The following is a 19219-nucleotide window of genomic DNA, read 5'->3' as shown; positions in this document are numbered from 1 at the left end:
GCAAATATCTTTCAGTTGATACATTTCATTCTGAAGGAAAGATGCATATTTTGAAGGTTCAAGTTGTCTGTGTAGAATAGGGCAAACTTTTTGTCTGAAAGATCATCTACTCACCAAACCTAGAACTGATATGATAATAAATGGATGTGTTTATACCACTTGAGTTAGAAGCATAGAAAGTTTGAGATGGAAAGGATACTAGAGAATTTATTATTCAACCACTTTTTAGTAAAAATAATATGTTCAGTAGTTCCATTAGCCCTTTCATTAGAGGCTTCTAACCAGAAGCCTAGTTTATACCTAGTTATCCCAAGGTAGGCTGGAGAATGATTTGTTGACTTATTTGTTTAGTGCCAGGAGCCATGCCTTGACAGCAATGATTTACTTAAGCATTTCAAATGACAACAATAAAACATTCAATATTTTTAGTTTCATGCCTGTGTAAGAAGGATCAAAGAGAGACCTCTCCAAACATTAGTTGGCTTCACCAATTATCGTCATGACTCTCTTTTTGATACAGTTCCTGGTATACAATTCATCATTGAGATCTGTTATTTTTTCACAGCCCATTGTGCAGTACTACTGGCCACTCAATAAGTTCAAAACATAATGTCCTTTGGTTTGGGGTCTAAATTACTTTGTGTGTATAGCCGTTTACCCTTTCTTCACATAGGTAACATCAAAGATGCACTTAGAGTCCATGAAAAAGTTCCTATGGCTTATAAGGATGCTTGCTGAAAGTGAAGTATTTATCAACTAGAACTAAATAGTATTTCTGTATGATTATAGTACAGAACTAGATGATGTCCACACTGAAGGCCCTATGGTGTTCTGAAGTGCCCTTTGAATTATCAAAGAGATATTAGTGTTATACGGGATCATAGATTTAGAACTGGAAGGGACCTTAGAGGTCTTTTAATCCAACTCCTTCTTTTTTTAGTTGGGGAAAATGAGACTCAGATAAATGAAGTAACTTCACCCAAGGTAACGCAATGGCAGAGATTGGATTTGAACTCAGTTTCTAAGACTTCAAATTAAATGCTTTTTCTAGAAACACTGTATTATAATTCTTCATACCTTTCTCATCCATGCATAGTTTGGGAATGATAATTTCCCAAGATTCCCTAGGATAACACAGAATTATTGTGTGTTAATCACCTCAGTTCCCTTAATTAATCAAAAAATCCCACTTCCCAATAACACAATTTATCATACTTCATCCCTAGAAAGACTTTATTGTTGGTTAAGACGAGCCGGGCATCTTCTTTCTTGACTAATAAGCATTCATGCTATTTTTCATATTCCTCAAGAAGCTATTCTGGAATTTTAACTTTTCCCTTCTGTATTTATAATGAAACTGTCATTCCTCTTGCTACTACTTTGTCATCTAGCTATCTAGACTGAAATATTTCGACTGATGGATAATTATTATTTTTAACTATAATTAATCTGCTTTTAGTAAGTTTATGTAAGTAGCTAGTGACTGATTAGATTATTTGGCATCATGTTCACGGTTGCTTTTTGAACATTCATTCGGTTTTCATCCTTCCCCATTTGCAAATCCTTTTTTTCCTTTCCCCATCTAATTTTTTGAAATAAAAATACATCCACTTCCAGGGCTTTGGGAAGAACATTTTATTGCTAAGCATATCCTTGAACAAAAATGCAAATATGAAAAAAAAAGAAAAGAGGGAAAGGAAAAAGAAAAAAAAAGCAGTAACATCACAACAACATAAAAGAAATTCCTTAAGGTTCTGTCCATAAAACAGGGATATGGTAGAAGCCCACATACAGGATGCACATCTCCAAAAAATTGTACGAATAGAAACTTACACAAAAAAGAACAGAACAAAGATTGTATTTATTCAAAAAGAAAAAAAAACAAATGGAAAAGAAAGCAGGAAAATAATTTCACAAGACTCCATGAACAGCAATCTTTATAGACATCGAGATATAATCAACTTTATATAGGTTGGGCCATTTAAGTTGCTTAAAACTGTGCTTTCATACATTTTTTAACCTTTCTTTTAAAAATCTTAAACAAAAAAAAGTATCCAAAAGAATCCCCAAACATTTACATCGAAAGGATCAGATGACCAGGAACGCCTCTCTCCATATACACTAGGGAAGGCTATCTTCATTTTAGAATGCGTTTTTTTTGTTCCTGGGTATTTCTTCAAAGTCAAATATTCATGCAACTTACAAACACCAGCAAGAATAGATTTCTAAATCTAAACGGCTGATTGGTTTTCATCTGTACACAAAGAAAATTGATATTTCTAATTTTCCAGAGTCTTCATTTTGCTTTTGTCATAGTGTGTTGTTGTGTTTGTGTTTTTTCCTCTTGCCTTTTTTATGCAATAGCCATGGCCACACAACCAATTTTATTTTTCTATACATTGTTACCCCCTTTCAAAAAATAACAACAACAAGAAAAACCAAACAAAAATTAAAAAAAGAAACAAATGGAAACAAAAAGAACAGTTAAACCTTAAAGCAGTATGTACATAGGTGGCTATCTAAGAAATTACACAAGCAAAAAAATTAGCAAAAGATGTAAACAGAATCTGAGATTTTTTTTTCTTTTGACACAGGTGACTGTGACAAAACTAAAACTCACATCGTCTTCACATTTTTAAGGTGTACTTTTTGTTGTTTTGTTATTTTCTTTTTAAAACAACATTCTCATTCTACTTCAAGACTTTTAACAGATTTTCCGTTCCAGTCGTCCCATCAAACATACCATGATAAATATATCTGTATATATATTTATATATATTATACTATTAAATTCCTTTGTGTGTGTCACAGCAGCTTTATTCATCCATTTATTTATGTATTTTTTATAAAAGAGAGGGTGGAAGGGAATGGGCAAATGGAAGGACAGAGTTATTTGTGGCAGGCTACAAAATTAAAATTACATATGAAAAACATTATGTTGGAAAACAAACTATGCATTTTGTACTCTTTCATGATGTGTTTGGCTTGTGTGACCTTTTGTTATTCTGTCACAAGTTGAACTCCCATATTGTCTGTTTTGATTATTTAACTGATTTTTGACATTTTTTTTCTTTTCTTTTAAGTTTTGCATGCATTGCAATCATTCATGGAACCAGGCTCCCTCCCCCCCTACTTCCCCAGAAAAGGCTCATTTTAGTTTGTGGGTTATTTCAGCTCCCAACAGCTGACCTTTTTCCCCTTTACCACAATTTGACTGTGCTAATGCATTTGAACAGTATTGTCAATAAAGCCAATAGCCCTGATGAAATGAGACCTAAACCCATCTGTTCAGAGTCTGGTCTGCAAATACTGGAGTCAGATCCTAGGGTACCTGCTTTAAACCTCACAACATCATCTCATGCATTTGCTGCATTTCCAGCAAAGCATCTCACTGAAAACAATTGATTGATTAGACACACCACAACCTGATATGTAGAGTGAACACCATGTATAGTTTTTGAGTTCATATATGGCAATAGTCTCTCATTTTTTTTCTGAATTTTTTCTTGTCAACTCATGTCCAGTCTTAGTCTCAAAAAAATAAACAAAAACCCAAAAGCCACATTTTTTTCCCCTCAGATCTCGAAGTTACACATATACTGGCTGGGGCCAGATTAGTTTGCTGTTGCAGTTTTTTTTTTTTTTAAATCATTTTTTCTCCTTTTTTTAAAATAATAAAACTGAAAAATCATTGATACAGTCAAGGGTCACAAACATCATTAGGGACTCACTTGGAGTTATGAAACAAGTAAGCCACGAAGTCTTCTACCTTTTGTCCAAAGGTCCACAAAAGAGATGGAAACTTCAATGTCCAGCTAAGGTGGTGGAGCTATCTGTCTGCTCCAGAGCTAAGTATGCTTTATGATACAGTAGGGCAGACTTCTCTGTCTCCAGGTCATGACTGCTACATAATAGCCATGTCTGAAAATAAATGTATATATATGTACACATATATATCTTTGTGTGTGTTGTTTTGTTTTTTTTTTCTCCCACCAACTGGAGCTCCCAATCTCATTATAGGTATAACAGTTCTTATAGCTGTTAAATCTTGTGTGTGTTTTTTAAAAGTATTTATGTATTTATATATAAATAATTCTGTTTTTAATTCTTTTTTAATTTTATTTTTTTTTTAAATTTTACACATAATACTCTTTGTCCTTGTTTTTCTGTTTCTTATGGCCACTCTTTGAGCTCTGCTGCTTGTCCTTGACCAGCATGCCGTTGCTCTGGGCAGAGTTGCTGATGTAGTTGCGCGTCTCGTCCACCTGATAGGACCCCTCGTCCCTGTTCCTGTACTTGTACATGGCATACAGGAGGATCAAGATGCAGAGGGCGGCAGCAGCCACAATGCCGACGACCATCCCTGTTGTACTGCTCGACTCCCGGATCACCTCTGAGGCCCCCGGAACCCGTCTGATTCCTGGCTCTGTGGGGTTTGCTGTGGGCACATTACGGAACATGGGGGAAGTAATTAGTGGGCTCTTCAGCTTTGTGCTGTCTAGCTCATAGGCAGTGGGCAACGGAAGCAACACTATATCAGGCTGGGGTTTGAGCTCACGGTTATTCATTTTGCCAGCGGGCAATTTGGGCACCATCCCAGACGAGGAGGAAGCTGTGGAGCGGATCAGCTCAGGGGACAAAGATGTGGTAGTAGTAGTCCTACCAGTTTCGGAGACTTTGTTAGGTCTAAAGTTCTTGGATTCCCACTTGGGCGCATGTGCTTTGTAGCCACCTTCGAAGACTGAAGTGGAAAGACTCTTATCTGTTACCAAGGAGAAGGTGGTGTAAAAATCTTCATCATCAGTAGGGGGCAGGTTAGAGTCAAAGGTTTCCCCTGAGCCATACCCAGATATCACCAAGCCATCATCATCACAACCATCGCTGCCTTGGTCCGACAAGCAAGGTAACCCCGCCTCAGAGGTCATGGACAGGGAATCTTTGGTGGTCTCAATAATGGTGAGGAGGGGGCGAAAGGTAGGGGGGAGTGTAATGAAAGGTGCACGAGTAGCAATAGGAGGGGGGTTTAAAGGGTCTTCTACAAGTAGAGGGATAACTAATTCACCTCCTGGTATGGAAAGAAAAACAAAAACAAAGGATTAGTATATTGTCAAATATGGCCCCATCCTTACTTTTGATGAATTTAGTCTAAACGGGTGGCAGGTATCTATGTTATAAAGAAGTAACATAGATCCTTCCAGCTGTTAAGCCATCCCAACCTTATTTACAGTCTCCAAAAGCCTCTTGTAACCATAACCTGAAATCACTTGGGGAAAGGGGAAGATAGTCTTTGAAGATACTCTCAAACAACTACTTCAAATTCCCATGTACATTTCTAAGTATAGATGAGATGGTGGCATTATTCAATTATAGTTTTATGAACATATACTAGAGGTCAACAGGGTAATAGATCTTAAAGATGTGATTTTTTGAAAAAATTCCCTCAGATGGCTATATCATCTATTTTTTTTGCTTCCTTTTTTCTTTATTCTTTTTCCTCACTCTTTTTCTTTTCTCCTCACTCTTGCAAAGATGATAATACCACCTTGTAGCTGGAAAGTGTTTTACAATTTACAAAATGCAGTCATATACAAAATGTCATTTGAACAATACAGCAATCCTGTGAGATGAGCAGGCTTTATTAATCCCATTTCACAGATGGAGAATTTAAGTCTCTACATAGATAAGTAACTTAGGGTTATAGATTAGAGATGGTTATGTTGTTCAACTCATTTTACAGATGAGGAAATCAAGGCTCAGAGAGCTGAAGTAACATTTCCAAGGTCACACAGGCTGTAAGTGATAGAGATGGGTTTCAGTCTCAGGTCCTCTGACTCTAAATTCTCCGTTCTTTGCACTGTACCACATTTCCTCCTGTAAAAAGTCACAGCTAGTAAATGACAGAGCTGAAACTAGTCAGTAAATGATTTGAGCCTCAATCTAGTCCTTTGTCTAGTATACCATGTGCTTTTTCACTGTTGTCTGAGGCTATGTTCCCAATACAATAATGCCTAGTTGTTGGAACCATGCATAGAATGGGTCTTTAATATATACATTTTCTTTCCTCAGTCCTTAATCTTCAAATTTCTTTATTTATCTGCATGCATCCTCTTGCACAGATATACTGGGAGATAGTTGAAGGCCTTGCTTTGTGTCATGTGAATTTCTTCCCTGAAATTCTAGAAACTAACTGTCAAATAGCAACACTTTCTGCTTTTGCTAGATGACCACATATTCTTCTTTGCTGACAGGCTGGGTAAATGATTTAGTGCATTTTTCATAGTGGATTTAAAAAAAAATAGCTAGAGCATTTCATTTTGGGTCTATTGGAAACTGAGGATTTTAGAATTTGAAAGGAAAGTACTTTAAGTAACAGAGTTTTACATACAATAGGAACATAATAAATATGTATTGGTTGTTATTTTTCTTCTACCTTGGAGTTAAAGACACCAGTTTTGCCTTTTAAGAATGAATCAAATTTTTCTTTTCATAAATGTACCTTTGCACTTTTTTAAGCCTAACAGATACAGTTCATAGAAACCACGAATTCTTTTACATCTTTTTAACTCATTCATTCCAGTAAACTGTAAGCTTTTTGAGGTCTAGAAGTATTTTTTTCATTTTGTTTTTATATCCCCACTATCTAGTGTGGTTCTTTGTACATACCAGGAGCTAAATAATTAAATGCAGGAAATTCTTTTAAAAATTCTATTCTATCACAAGGTCATTTTGAATGGACTTTCTGGTGGTATGCATGTACCAGTTTCAGCTCTTAGCTATATCTCAGGGATAAAACTAAGGGGTGAAATAATATTCTGTCTCCCAGAAGGGAAAATTTGATTGTCATGATATGAAGGCTAGTTGATTTAAATGGCAGTTCAACAGACCTATGTCAGTAGTTCCCATGAACACAGTATGGCCTTAGCTGAGGCAAGCTCCAATCCGTGATTTATATGTTCTTAGTAGAGAAGACATCAACTTGGGCCAGAAGCTCTAAGGATCGCTCAGAAATGGCACAACTTAGTCTTAGAGGCATACTCTATGAGAGTCTAATCTCTAAATTAGAATTCTAGGGAATATGTAGGACTGTAAACCCTAACTTCTTAATTCCCTCCCAAATTCTGAAATCTCCTTAAACCAAAAGAACTGGATTGGAATTAAACAGACTGTCCTCACCAAGCAGTGGGTTTTATACTTAGCTTTGAATTATTTGATGGATATTGGGTTATCCTAACAGGCTTACAAAGCATGAGTTAGTAGAATGCATGCTAGAATTGGAATCAGGAGAGATCTCCATTAGAATACACCCTCTGAGAATCAGAAATTATGTGATCATAGAAAGCCATTTAAACTCTTCAAGCCTCTGTCTCCTCACCTATCAGGAGGGTCTTTAGTATATATACATTTCTCTTTCCTCAGTCCTTTATTCTCTCATTTATTTCACTTAGTAGCATGCATCCTCCTGCACAAACATACTGAGAAGTATTCGATTTGGGTTATGTGGATTTCTTACCGGGGACAATTACACAAACAGGGACACCTACATACTTCACAGAGCCGCTGTGAGGGCTAAATGAAACACTGCATTAATATCTTAAAATAGTAGTAAGACTTTTGGAAAACCCTACGCATACTGGATTTTATCATTTGTCTCTATTTTCTGCACCTGTGGAAGGGCTGTGTTCCAGAACTTACCAGAGCCTTCGTGGTAGAATTTGAGTACTTTGGATGAAATACTTCTGTGTAGAGGGAGATGGGGGAAGAGGTATTGAAGGAGAGGGGAAGAAAGGAGAGTTCCGCAATACTTTCATATTTCATATTTCATATATATACATACATATGTAGACATACATATATGTTATGTACATATAAAATAATACTTCCCTACTTTACATTACAAATATGAGAACAGAATGTTTATATGTATTTTAAGCCTTGTTACCAGATTAGGCAAAACCCTTCACTTCATTATCCTCAGGCGTATGACAAAATGACATACTTCTATTTCTTGACCTATTCTACAGCCATGAAATAACTATTCATACTAATCAGGAACCACCTTGAGAATCATGGAATAACATTTTGACCTAAACCCTGAACTCTGGGCTCTGTATCAGAAAACAGACTTCGGAAATTATTGAGCAAAATGATCTTTGCAGATTTGCCCAAACTTCAGGCAAGTTTCATTTGGGTAGTGGTAACTCTTTACATTGAGGGCATATATAATTCATCTGCCTTGTGAGTTATTTGATGCATAATTTACAAACTTTTGCTATTTGTACAAATGGGATACAGAGTTTGTATTCCTAAAGGTAAGCTAATCCTTTACTCTGAAAAGTAAACTACGAATCAACTTTTCTCTTCCATATAGATGAAGTGCTGAAATGCTAGATTGGAAGGTTAGATGAGTGAAGAGAGAGCTTCTCTGGGAGGAGAGCAGGCAGAGAGAGGAAGGGGAGAACAAGCACAATCTATATGGAACCATTTCTTAGAGTTTCTTATCCATCATTTTAATTTTTTACTTAACAAATCTCTGTGTTGGTTTTCCACCATTTTAACACAGCCAAGGATCATATTTTCTAGTCCATACTCAGTCATTAGTCTTCTTCTATAATAACATATTTCTATGTAAAATCTGTGGGTCTCAGTGCTATTAAAAAAAACTAAGGTGCATGAGAAGCATTTGCTGAGTTTTGTAGATTCAGGAAATAAAGAAATAATTTGATTATAACTGTTTAGTAGTGAATGCAAATTCCATGTGTGTGTGTGTTATATGTGTGTGTTTTCAATGGGTTGCGGTAAAATTAAGATTAAGGTATCCATGATTACAGAGTGGTACTCATCTATTATTTTAGTCTAGTATCTATGATACCCAACTGGAATTTTAAGTTTTTGGGGGTTTTTTTTCCTAATGGGCCATACAAGCCTTCTAAAGTATCTTTTAATCTATATCTATAATACTGACAAAAACTCCATTCCCTTCCTTTAACCGGCATATACACTTACACTGTCATTGACTGCTTATTTCCCATATCCTTGTCTACAAACATCACAGTGCTAGGTTCTGGATCCTTTTTTAATCTCAGAAAGGGTCACTAGTTTTTAAATTAAAAGAATTAAAGAGAGAAAGTCACTTTAAAACAACGCTAAGTTGAAGGTTTGTTTTGTCCCCTAGATGCAATGATCTAAATCCTTATTTCACTAAATGTAATATGCCATAGACAATAGATACCATCAAGATTGCCTTCCAACTTTAGTTGTAATTTTGTTCATTCCTAATAACTCTAATAAAGATGAAAATTTTACCTCCATTCCAAGATCTAAGACTTAACTCTGCTGGTTTTTAATTTAGGAAATTGATTAATTAGTATAATATAAATTCCTAGACTATGAGAACAATTTTGTTTTTGTCTTTATATCTTCAAAGCTTCACTAATAGTCTATGCTTTACAATAAATCCATTGAATTAAGTCAAATAAAGACCTTCATAGTTCTTTTATATTGGGATTTTAATGTTAGAGAAAAAATGATTTAAAGGGAATGAAATTAATGATTTTGATGATGGCTATTTGAAGTAGAAACTGAGGCAAAAGTTTCACTTCTAACATGTTGAGAGATCCTGCCATATTTGGCATTAGGTGGCACATAGTTATAAATACAAATGTATTTGATAACATTTAATTTCCATTTGACAAGGATGATGAATCTTCAAAGTAGTTTAAATCATTGGGTTATCAGGGACTTTCTAAATGTATTTGATAACATTTAATTTCCATTTGACAAGGATGATGAATCTTCAAAGTAGTTTAAATCATTGATTTATCAGGGACTTCCTTTCTTGTCATTCCACCTTCCCTCCAATAGTTTCTTAGTTCCTTGTTGAAGATATACAACAAGGGTATCTCTATATAAGATATTTCCCCTCTTCTTATCCATTCTCTCTCCTTTCCAATTAAAACTGGGGTAGGTGATGATAAAATATATACTTTTTCACATATGGATCCAGTGATCAATGAACTAGATAGGCTTGTGAAATATACAAAAGAAATAACTTAAAAAACTAAATGATTGCAGACACTATGATACAAATTTATAATCCAATAAAACATTTAATCTCCCATAGCATCCTAGGATTTCTCTTATGTCCTGAACAAGAACTATATGTATTTCTTAAAGTTAGCATTTAAATTCCTGCATGTATACTTTTTTTTGTCAGTTTGTGCTTTACTTTAAACTTGAGAGATCACTGGGGATATAAAAGGTCTATTTTAGCCTTGAAGGTTGCCCTGATTTTTTCTTTCGGAGTGTATTTATAGATATATAATTCATGCCTCTAGGGCTGATATTCAATAAAGGACTCTCTGCCATTGGAAAAGATAGCATGTTAAAAATTTAATAGAATTCTTGCGAATTGTGAGAATTTGTTGGTGATCAGGAATGCAGAGGGTCATCCACCAAAAGAAAAATCATAGATTTATGCTTTTCTTGTTGCCTTGAGTTTATTGTCTCACTGGATTTATCATAATTAAAGAGGTCACCACAAACCCAAACAGTTGGAAAGAAAATAATAATGGGCACATTTTTATTTTGTGCTATCCCACTAACCCTCAAAGGAAAAAAAAGATTCTTGAAAGGTTATCACTTTCAAAATTCTGATGGTGAGATTTGTGTGTGTTCTTTTCCCTCTACCATATGTGTGACTCAGATGCTTTCTAAAATACTAGGTATGTTTCATTGTAATTCATGTATATTTAACATTTTCAACTGATTTCTTTCATTCATATGCTCCCAATTGGAATATACCTTTCTTCTGATTGGAAATTGCCTTACCGAGGAGGGAAATAATCCTTTCCTTCACTGAGTTGGGAGTACAAAAATAATCCAAAAAAATTTTAGGAAGACCAGTAAATATGGTATGAAGATTAGTGGCTTGAGCACAGGATTTAGAATCAGGAAGACCTGTGTTCAAATTGTGTCTCTAGAAATAACTAGCTATGTGACACTGGGAAAAAAATTTCTCTCTCTAGATTCTATTAACTTATCTGTAAAATGAAAGCATTGGATTCAGTGATCTATATAATTTCTTCCAATTCAAAATCTACAACGCTATAACCTCAACTTCAAGTTCATCCTTTGTGAGGTAGAGGAGTATCCATGTTACACATAATTATTGTGAAACCTCTAATGAGCCATTATCTGTCCAGCTCAAGCTTATTAAAAGTGGCCAAAGAGAATCAGAGTAAATAAGAACAGAAGAGATACTAAAAAAAAAAAAAAAAAAAAAAAAAGATTAGATACTGGACAGGAAAATAGGTTGAGTGGTGTTGGAGAGGGAGTAAGACTTATCTGTAGCATTTGTTTGCCTTCCCTCCTAAGCAAAGGATCGTTATAAAAAGCAACAGTCCTGATTTCTCAGACTAATTCCCAGAATGGAGGCTGGGACAAGTGGTTTATTTAAATGATAGTTATATCACACCACAGAATATTTTAGGAAATGATATATTACTTAATGAGATTATTCCCTTTTAGTGACTCAAAAATACTTAAAACTTCGACTGCGTCTATACCATCACACCTCAACTTTATTAATATGAGGCAGTGACAAAAATAACAAATCTCTTCTGTTGTGACTTTTCTAAAAGATTTTGGATTACAGTAAAAGTATTGATGAGGCATAGTTAAATAGCATAAAGTAGTTAACTCGGGTTTTGTACCAAAGTGAATAGATTTTTCTCTGATGGAAATGTTGAAGTAATCTTCCTTAAATATAAAGAAAGTCACAGTTGGAATTCAAAACACTTACAATAGGGTCTAGAAAAGTAAAACGCTATTATTTGAGAAGCTTTTTCTGTAAAATCCATAAAACTTTTCTTTGTGGCAAACAAAAGAAAGAGAGGGGGAAAGAACACGTTATCCAGTTCATGGATTAAAGCTGATGTTTTGTCAGATTCCAGCAGACCATTTTACTGTAATGTTGGGTAAGATAATTTAGATGAAATAAATATATTTTAAAAACTCAGCCAAAATGAGTAACTTTTTTTCGATCAAGGAACGTTAACTATGCAATCTACATATTTTTTTGCTTTTCTTAGATTAATAGGCATTAAGACAGGACAGGTAGTATACTTAGTAAACCTAAGGTGATGGAAATTTAAACTCATCACCAAAATGGGATACTTGGAATATTTTTCATATGAAGCTTTTGCCATGTAGATATCTGGATAAGAATGCTAGCATTCCTGATGCTCCTTTCTCAAGGACTCCCAGGTTCAATTATTGAGAAAAATAGTTACTAAAAGATTCTCTTGATCCATTAGGTCCATATGAGATTCCAAGCTTTTAAGTCATCCATGTCTCAGATTGACTTTGCAGTTAGGTGTGAGTGGCGGAATGGTGAAAGTAGTAGTGTAATCATGGGAACTTGAATTCAGCCATAGTCACTTGAGAGTACCTTTATGACCACTGCTTAGAAAAGGCAGTAAGGGAATGGTTCCCCTGAAAGTGCTTCCAAAGAAATTAAAGAGGCCCAAGATAGATAAGATAGGGAAATGATTTCATCGATTGATAACTATTGGGGCTAGTTTTACTCATTTTTCCCCGTAGGCAGCCATAGGCATCAACATTTCTCTAAGAAGTTTAACCATATATCTGAGGCTCAAAAATTGGTAGGAGAATGAAATAGACTAGGAGGCTGAATCTTTAACGGAGAGAAAGAAACCCACCCGCTCTGATAAAGAGCAAAATTTACGTTTATTAAAAGAAGCAATCCAGCACAAAACATAACAGCAAACATTAAAATAACATAGACTCAAATTAAACAAATAATATAATTTGAAAATAACATAATAGAAAATAACTGTTAGAGCCAAAAAGCTTAGGGTTCAGGGAAGCAAATAACACCAATAATAAAGTCATTCACTTTACCAGGTGGGAAAGGGATGAAAGTAAAATTCAAATAAATTTTGCTTTGGGGGAAAAACAAACTGAAAAAAGTCATTTCAAAGTATACAAAAATAATTATTAAAAAAATCAGAAAAGTAGCATACCACATTAATTCATAGTCAACTTACATCAACAAATTGCCCGCATGTTTTTTGGCATGAAAGAAAAATTTACAAAAGAAAGTTGTGTAAGAATGTTCTTGGACAAGTAGAATTGCCACATTCTTGTAACTTGCTTTTTTGTTGTCATTTCTTAAAAACTTTTTAGCAAAATGTTTAGTTTTTGAAATATAATAATTATTTACGACAAAGGATGATACAGGGAGGCAACAACACATACATCCACACCACATAACATGAAAAGAAAAAAAAATCTGCACTTGAAACAAATTTTTACTTTGGGGTATATTTTTTGGTGTCAATTTTGCATTTAAGATATTTCAGATTGCAATAATTAAAAAAAATCCTGTACATTTAAATTTATAATTTGCATTTGTTTTGAAGAAAAAAATCTTTAAAGTTTTTGAATGAATTTTGCATCTTTAATTGCTTAGATATATATTTTTTAAACATTTTCTTTTTGTAACATAAGTTTTAGATTTTTATTCATTTGTTTAAGGAATGGATGACAGCACATAAATTTTAACAATGCTAAAGAAAGGAGGAGGGATTATGGGAAGAAAAGATGCCTAAAGGGGAGGGTCATATCTATGAGTGTACTACACAGGAGATGAAGATGATAGGAGTAAATGTGTAAGTGAGTCGCCATGTCCATGTAAGGGCGGTACGAAGTGATCTAGCTGCATTAGAGCTTCTGGCTGTAAGGAAGGGATGGGCAATATACAAAAACAAATGAGCCTATACATGCCCATCACCAAAAATAAAGAACAGAACTCTAACATTGACAGTCTCACAAACCCTAAACTGCAACTTCTTCAACATGCAAATTACCCCCAAAAATCATTACAGCTTCATTAAAGATTCTCAAATGATAAAAACAGTTCAACTTTTTTCCTACTAAAAATAGCAAAAATACATAAAATAATAATACTAATAATTATGATCAAAAGGTTAAAAACAAAAACAAGAAAACTAGTCTTAGGCATTCATATTAGAACAACTTCACCAGCAGCCACACAGACCTCCTCCATCTTGAGATCCTGAGGATGGAGAACTTTTAGTAATGCCCAAATGAGGAAAAATTAGAATTAGAAAACCTCAAGTCCTGCATCTCTGGTTGCTTCCATTGAGAAGCTACCAGTCAAGCTCAGTGAACAGATATATCCAGTGTATCCCCACTGTCCAGAATTACCCCATTTTCAAAATTAACAATCATTCCAACAAGGATGTGAGGATACTGCAGCTGAAGTTGCTCCACATTTGAAGAGGGAATGGGGAAAAATTGCAGAAAACAATTCAATAACTTTTTGCTGTTGTTCTCAGATTTTGGACAAAACCAAATCTAAAGATAGATATCTAACAATTGAAAAGAAATACATTTATATATATATATATATAGATAGATAGATAGATATAAGAATAATCATAATACAAAAAGCACTTGATTCCCAAACAAGAAGGGAGAAAAGAATGATTTTTTTAAAGAAAAAAATATTCCACACACTTTCAGAGATGAACAACCAGATGCATACATTGAAGAGGAACAGACAGAGCAGTCAAGGGACACTTTCATCTCTTTTGTTTTTCTGGCTCGTTGATTCCCCTTTTCTGTGATTATTTTTGGTGTTATCAAAGTAAAAAAAAATGAATATTGCCTTTTCTTTAAAAAAATGTTTTTGGATTTACTTAAAAAAACAAAAACAAAAACAAAAAAAGACGTGCAGTCTGGATGTACGTCATAAATAGACATAGAAAAGAGCAGGAGTTGGCTAAGACTGACAGATGGGTCATTGTCTAGTTTCCTTTAACTGTAGGATGTTGATCAGTGTAATACATGCTTAAAGTAAGTTGCATTTAGGGAGAGTAGAAAAACAGAACAACAAGCTTGGGCAAGGGGAGGTTAGCAAAGACAAGAACAGTTTGGAGGTGGAAGGGCAAGTAGGCAATATACCACTTCATGCCTGTCCAGTAGGGGCAAAGATCATTCCAAGAGTTATGTGTTGACTAGAAGGGATAACAGGGCACAGGGAGGTAAAAAATTTAGGAAAGGGATATGTCCTAGGAAACACACCCACTTTTATTCTCTGTCCAACGTTCATGTACTAAATGAGTTACGCAGAGAGGTTATAATTTAATGGTGGTTTCACCTTGTTTTTTATGTCTGTTTTTATACTTGGAAGCCAAAGGCTGAGACAAGAGGACTGTGTGAGTACAAGTCTGATAAAAGCACAGCATATTCATTTTCAACGGTTGGGTCTAAGGGACTTTCAGCCCTATAAATTCAAGGTCAATATCCATACACCTAGGATATATTCCAAGAAAAACAAAAGAAAACAACAAACCTGAAACACTTATGTTGTTAGAAACACTTCGGAAAAAGTGTCCCAGCCTGCTAGAGTCCTTTGTGGGAAGGGAAGATCCAATAGGATGGAGTGGGGGTGAGAGAAACAGGGAAGGAGAGGGAAGCCAATTTTGCCTCTATGAACAATTCACATTGAGAAAATTTGAAGGGAGAGGGAATTGTTGGGAATGGCTTATGCCTCTACTGGAAGAGTCTGTACTATGGACCTCTATACTATGTCTTTTCTGAGAGTATACTGAGGGCAACTGGTTTAACCAAGGACTGGGAAACCTGGGTAGGCAAACCACAAAGGCAAGACACTCAAGAGGTTCTGATTCTGAGAGCCAATTCATCCTCAGGACAATTTGGGGTGACTGACAGAAAGAACAAATTGGGTAGATAATTCAGAACTGCAGTCTCTTCTGAGATTTTCCCCTCCTATTAAATTTATCTTTAAATCTTGAAACAGTTGTGTCCCCATGGGTCAGTCCATACCAAGATTTTAGTCTCTGGTTTAACAATGCTAATCACTACTTTCGAAATTCCACAAAGGGTAGTTTTTGTAAAAAGAAAAATAAATATAAAACCCTTGTTGCTTAGAGATATTTTTATTGTTTCCTTTTTGTCATTGGGTGTTTTATAATGTATGATGCATATTTACTAATTGCCCTAAAAACCCTAAATGTTTCTGCATAGGATTTAACAAATACATTCTGTAGCAATTATTTTTTCAATACATAAATTGAAGATCTTTGGTTATGATCACATCACAATAAGCATCCAGAAGAACCGTGCGCTAAGGATCAAACATGTTGAGTCAGTTTGCTTTGGTGTGTTAGCTGTACCCCAACATCTGCTTGCTTGGAAGTTTTACCAACTATCTGAGGTCATGGAGGGTTCAATATAGTAATTTACTTACTTTAAAAGGGCCAAATTTTCAACCAAGACACAACTTACATTCATGGAAAGTTTGAATCAGTGAGTTTTCATCATTACACTGATACTTTTAAGTAAAATTTTAAGGAAAGTATGATTTTTGCACTCAGGGAAGCAGAGCCCAATAGCCTCAATCTAAAGCATTTGATCACAGACACAGTATGAATTTACTGCCTATATATTCCTAAGCCTTGTGGATTGTCAACCTATAAATACAAGATCCTTTTGATTTCTGACCTAGATCACCACAATTTTAACTTATGTTTGCATCTAATTGATCCACCTTGACTTTCCAGAATCATAGTTTCTCAAAATCAAGAGAAATTTTTCTTTGGCTATTTATAATGGTTCATTACCATTATGTTTCTTTCATGGATGGCTAGCTCTACATAGGATGATGGGAGTGAAATTGAAATAAAATTAAGTAATATATATTAAGGTAATTATGAACTATTTCCCAAAGCTTCCCACAGAACCAACGTATTATAACACATCATGGAAACGTAAGACTTCAGAAAGGAAAAAGAAAAAGCCTATTAACTGAGACTTCCTTTCCTACCACTATTCACATATTTCAAATATTATGATCTGATCTTACCAGTTAACATGTCTTGTTAGGGCTTTTTCATGGTGTAAGGCAGATAAAAACTTGGACCATCTCAAAGGCAGTAGAGAAAATAAGTAAAATGCAATGTAAGTATTTAAGTTCCAAAAGCCTTGATCTATCAAACGAAGGTGCAGAAGAGGAAAGAAGACATATTTCATAGTACTATTATATAGAAAGCATTTTGTAAACGTTACGTTACTATATAAATGTGCTGCTAACTGCTCCTGTTGTGTTTATCGCTAACCTCAGTGTTAAAAAAATGAACTAACAATAAGGATGATATGTTTAAAAATATGTTTCTTAATGTAACATGAATGCTTAATTATTAAATTCATGAATATTTGTTCACAATAGACATTACCCAATATGCAATGAATGCAGCTCATTTAGAGCTTTATTGGTTAACATGGACTTAGGCCACAGCTTAGCCAAGACGCGTAACTTCCATCATCTCTCATGAGAATATTATTTCAGTAAAAACAAAATAAATGGAATAGTTCCCTCAGTTCCTTCAGGTCAGAGGCAAAAGATTTTAATGGCATTAGATTTTTTAGTCTCACAGACTATACAAAAACAGAGAATGAGACACTGTGGATGAAGAAAGAAATGACTTTAAAAACAGAAAGTTCTGGGTTCAAGTCCTCCCTATGCCATATACTGACCGTGTGCCCTTGGGCAAAGTCACCCCACTTCTCAGCGTTCTGGCAACTGTCTAAGACTATTCAATGGTAGTAGTGCTGTCTTGCATTGACAGAGTGAGTTTTCTCAGCTAGAAGTTCCCTACAGTAATGAAATCACAAATTCAGTCTCTGTCCCAAAGATGCAGGTAGATACATAGATGAGAGATATAAATGAAGATATATGTCAAGATAAATAAAGAGAAGCTTACTGAATATGATAGAAAGCAAGGTAATACTGTTGAGAGAAGTCTATGAAATTTTGCCAAGATACATGATAAAGATAGTGTTTTCTGCACCTGTCATGGAAGACAAGATAACTCACTGAATTCAGTGGAAATCACTTTTAGAAACTAGGAGAAGACGGAATACACAGTATGCTGGAAAGGTAACAGAGATAAGAGTGACAGATTTTAAACATCACTTTTCAATTAATAAAAATTTGAACATGGACTGAGCATATAACTTCTCTGTACCTCTGTATTTTCCTGATCTACAAAGTAAGGTGGTTAGAACAGATAATTTTCAGGTCTACAGACATAAGCCAAACTCCTCACTTTAAAGATAATGAAACTGAGAGAGAGGCTAAGGGTCTTCCAGTAAGCAGAGGTCCTTTGAGCCCAAATCCAGGGTACTTTCTACGGCATTATACCAACTGCTTAAATTCTATATTTCTTTGACTTCCTGTTTAATTAATGCTTAGAAGTTAGTATGTAACCTTTCTCTGTGTATGTATGCATGTGTATATGTGTTCATTAATTCATAAGAACTTATTATTCAGCCAAATTTCATCTACTTGCAGATGGTCAAACCCAACTGCACATGGCTAAATCAACTTTGCCAAAATAAAGAGCCACTTAGGGTCATTCAAAGTTATTAGGTTCTCTATTAACTCATTTAAAATTTAACAAGATAAACAATTTTGCCTGGATAGAAACTGCCTCCTTTTCTCTTTCAAAATGAATAAAGCAAAGCTTATAAATAAAGCTTAAAAATTCTGCTTTTGAGAGGGGTCACTGTTAGTTTTACTCATAATTTAACTTAGGTGGTTATTAATAACATTTATAGATTGTTTTAAAGTTTTTCTTTCTTTCTTTCTCAGGATGCACTATGAGGTAAATCCTGTTAGAATGATCACCATTTAATAAGGAGGAATTGGAGGCTTTCAGAGATTGTTCAGAATTAGACAGCTAATAACTTGTCTGAGGTAGATTAAATCCCAGGTCTTTACCACTCCAAAGTCTAGCACAGCTTTTTCATTGAGAGTCTGTCACTCCAACACGTCCTTTATCAGGCCAATTGGATTTGGTTTTGAATGCACCCAAATGATCCTTATCTTCCTACTCAAGAAAAATTCCTTAGGTGCTTTTCTCCAGTTCATTCAACAATGACTTACTTGTTTTTATAACTACCCAAGCCAAGTATAGTAACTAATGCAAAGAAAGTAGATTATCGTTCCCTCTCCTCAAAGTATTTAAAATCTGACCTTCACCAAACAACTTCTACAATCTAAACTAAATTCTGGCAGGAAGTAATCATGATAATATATCTTCTGGCTCCACAAGTAAGCAGGGGACACATATACACCAGATCTTAGTTA

At 34.8% G+C, this 19219-nt stretch overlaps 1 protein-coding gene across 1 annotated transcript in view; it reads right to left on the bottom strand.

Annotated features, from left to right (window-relative positions):
- Window positions 1-1646: 1646 nt before the first annotated feature.
- Window positions 1647-19219, bottom strand: part of NRXN3 (neurexin 3) — a 532333-nt gene continuing 514760 nt past the window's right edge. Inside the window, exon 8 of the mRNA XM_072625145.1 lies at window positions 1647-5065. Within this exon, the coding sequence (XP_072481246.1) occupies window positions 4137-5065 (929 nt within the window). The 3' untranslated portion in view covers window positions 1647-4136. The remainder of the gene's footprint in view (window positions 5066-19219) is intronic.

The sequence above is a fragment of the Notamacropus eugenii genome, chromosome 7, assembly GCF_028372415.1.
Source record: "Notamacropus eugenii isolate mMacEug1 chromosome 7, mMacEug1.pri_v2, whole genome shotgun sequence".
Taxonomy (NCBI): Eukaryota; Metazoa; Chordata; class Mammalia; order Diprotodontia; family Macropodidae; genus Notamacropus; species Notamacropus eugenii.
The sequence above is the reverse complement of the archived record's forward strand: the minus strand, read 5'-3'. Positions and strand labels throughout refer to the sequence as shown.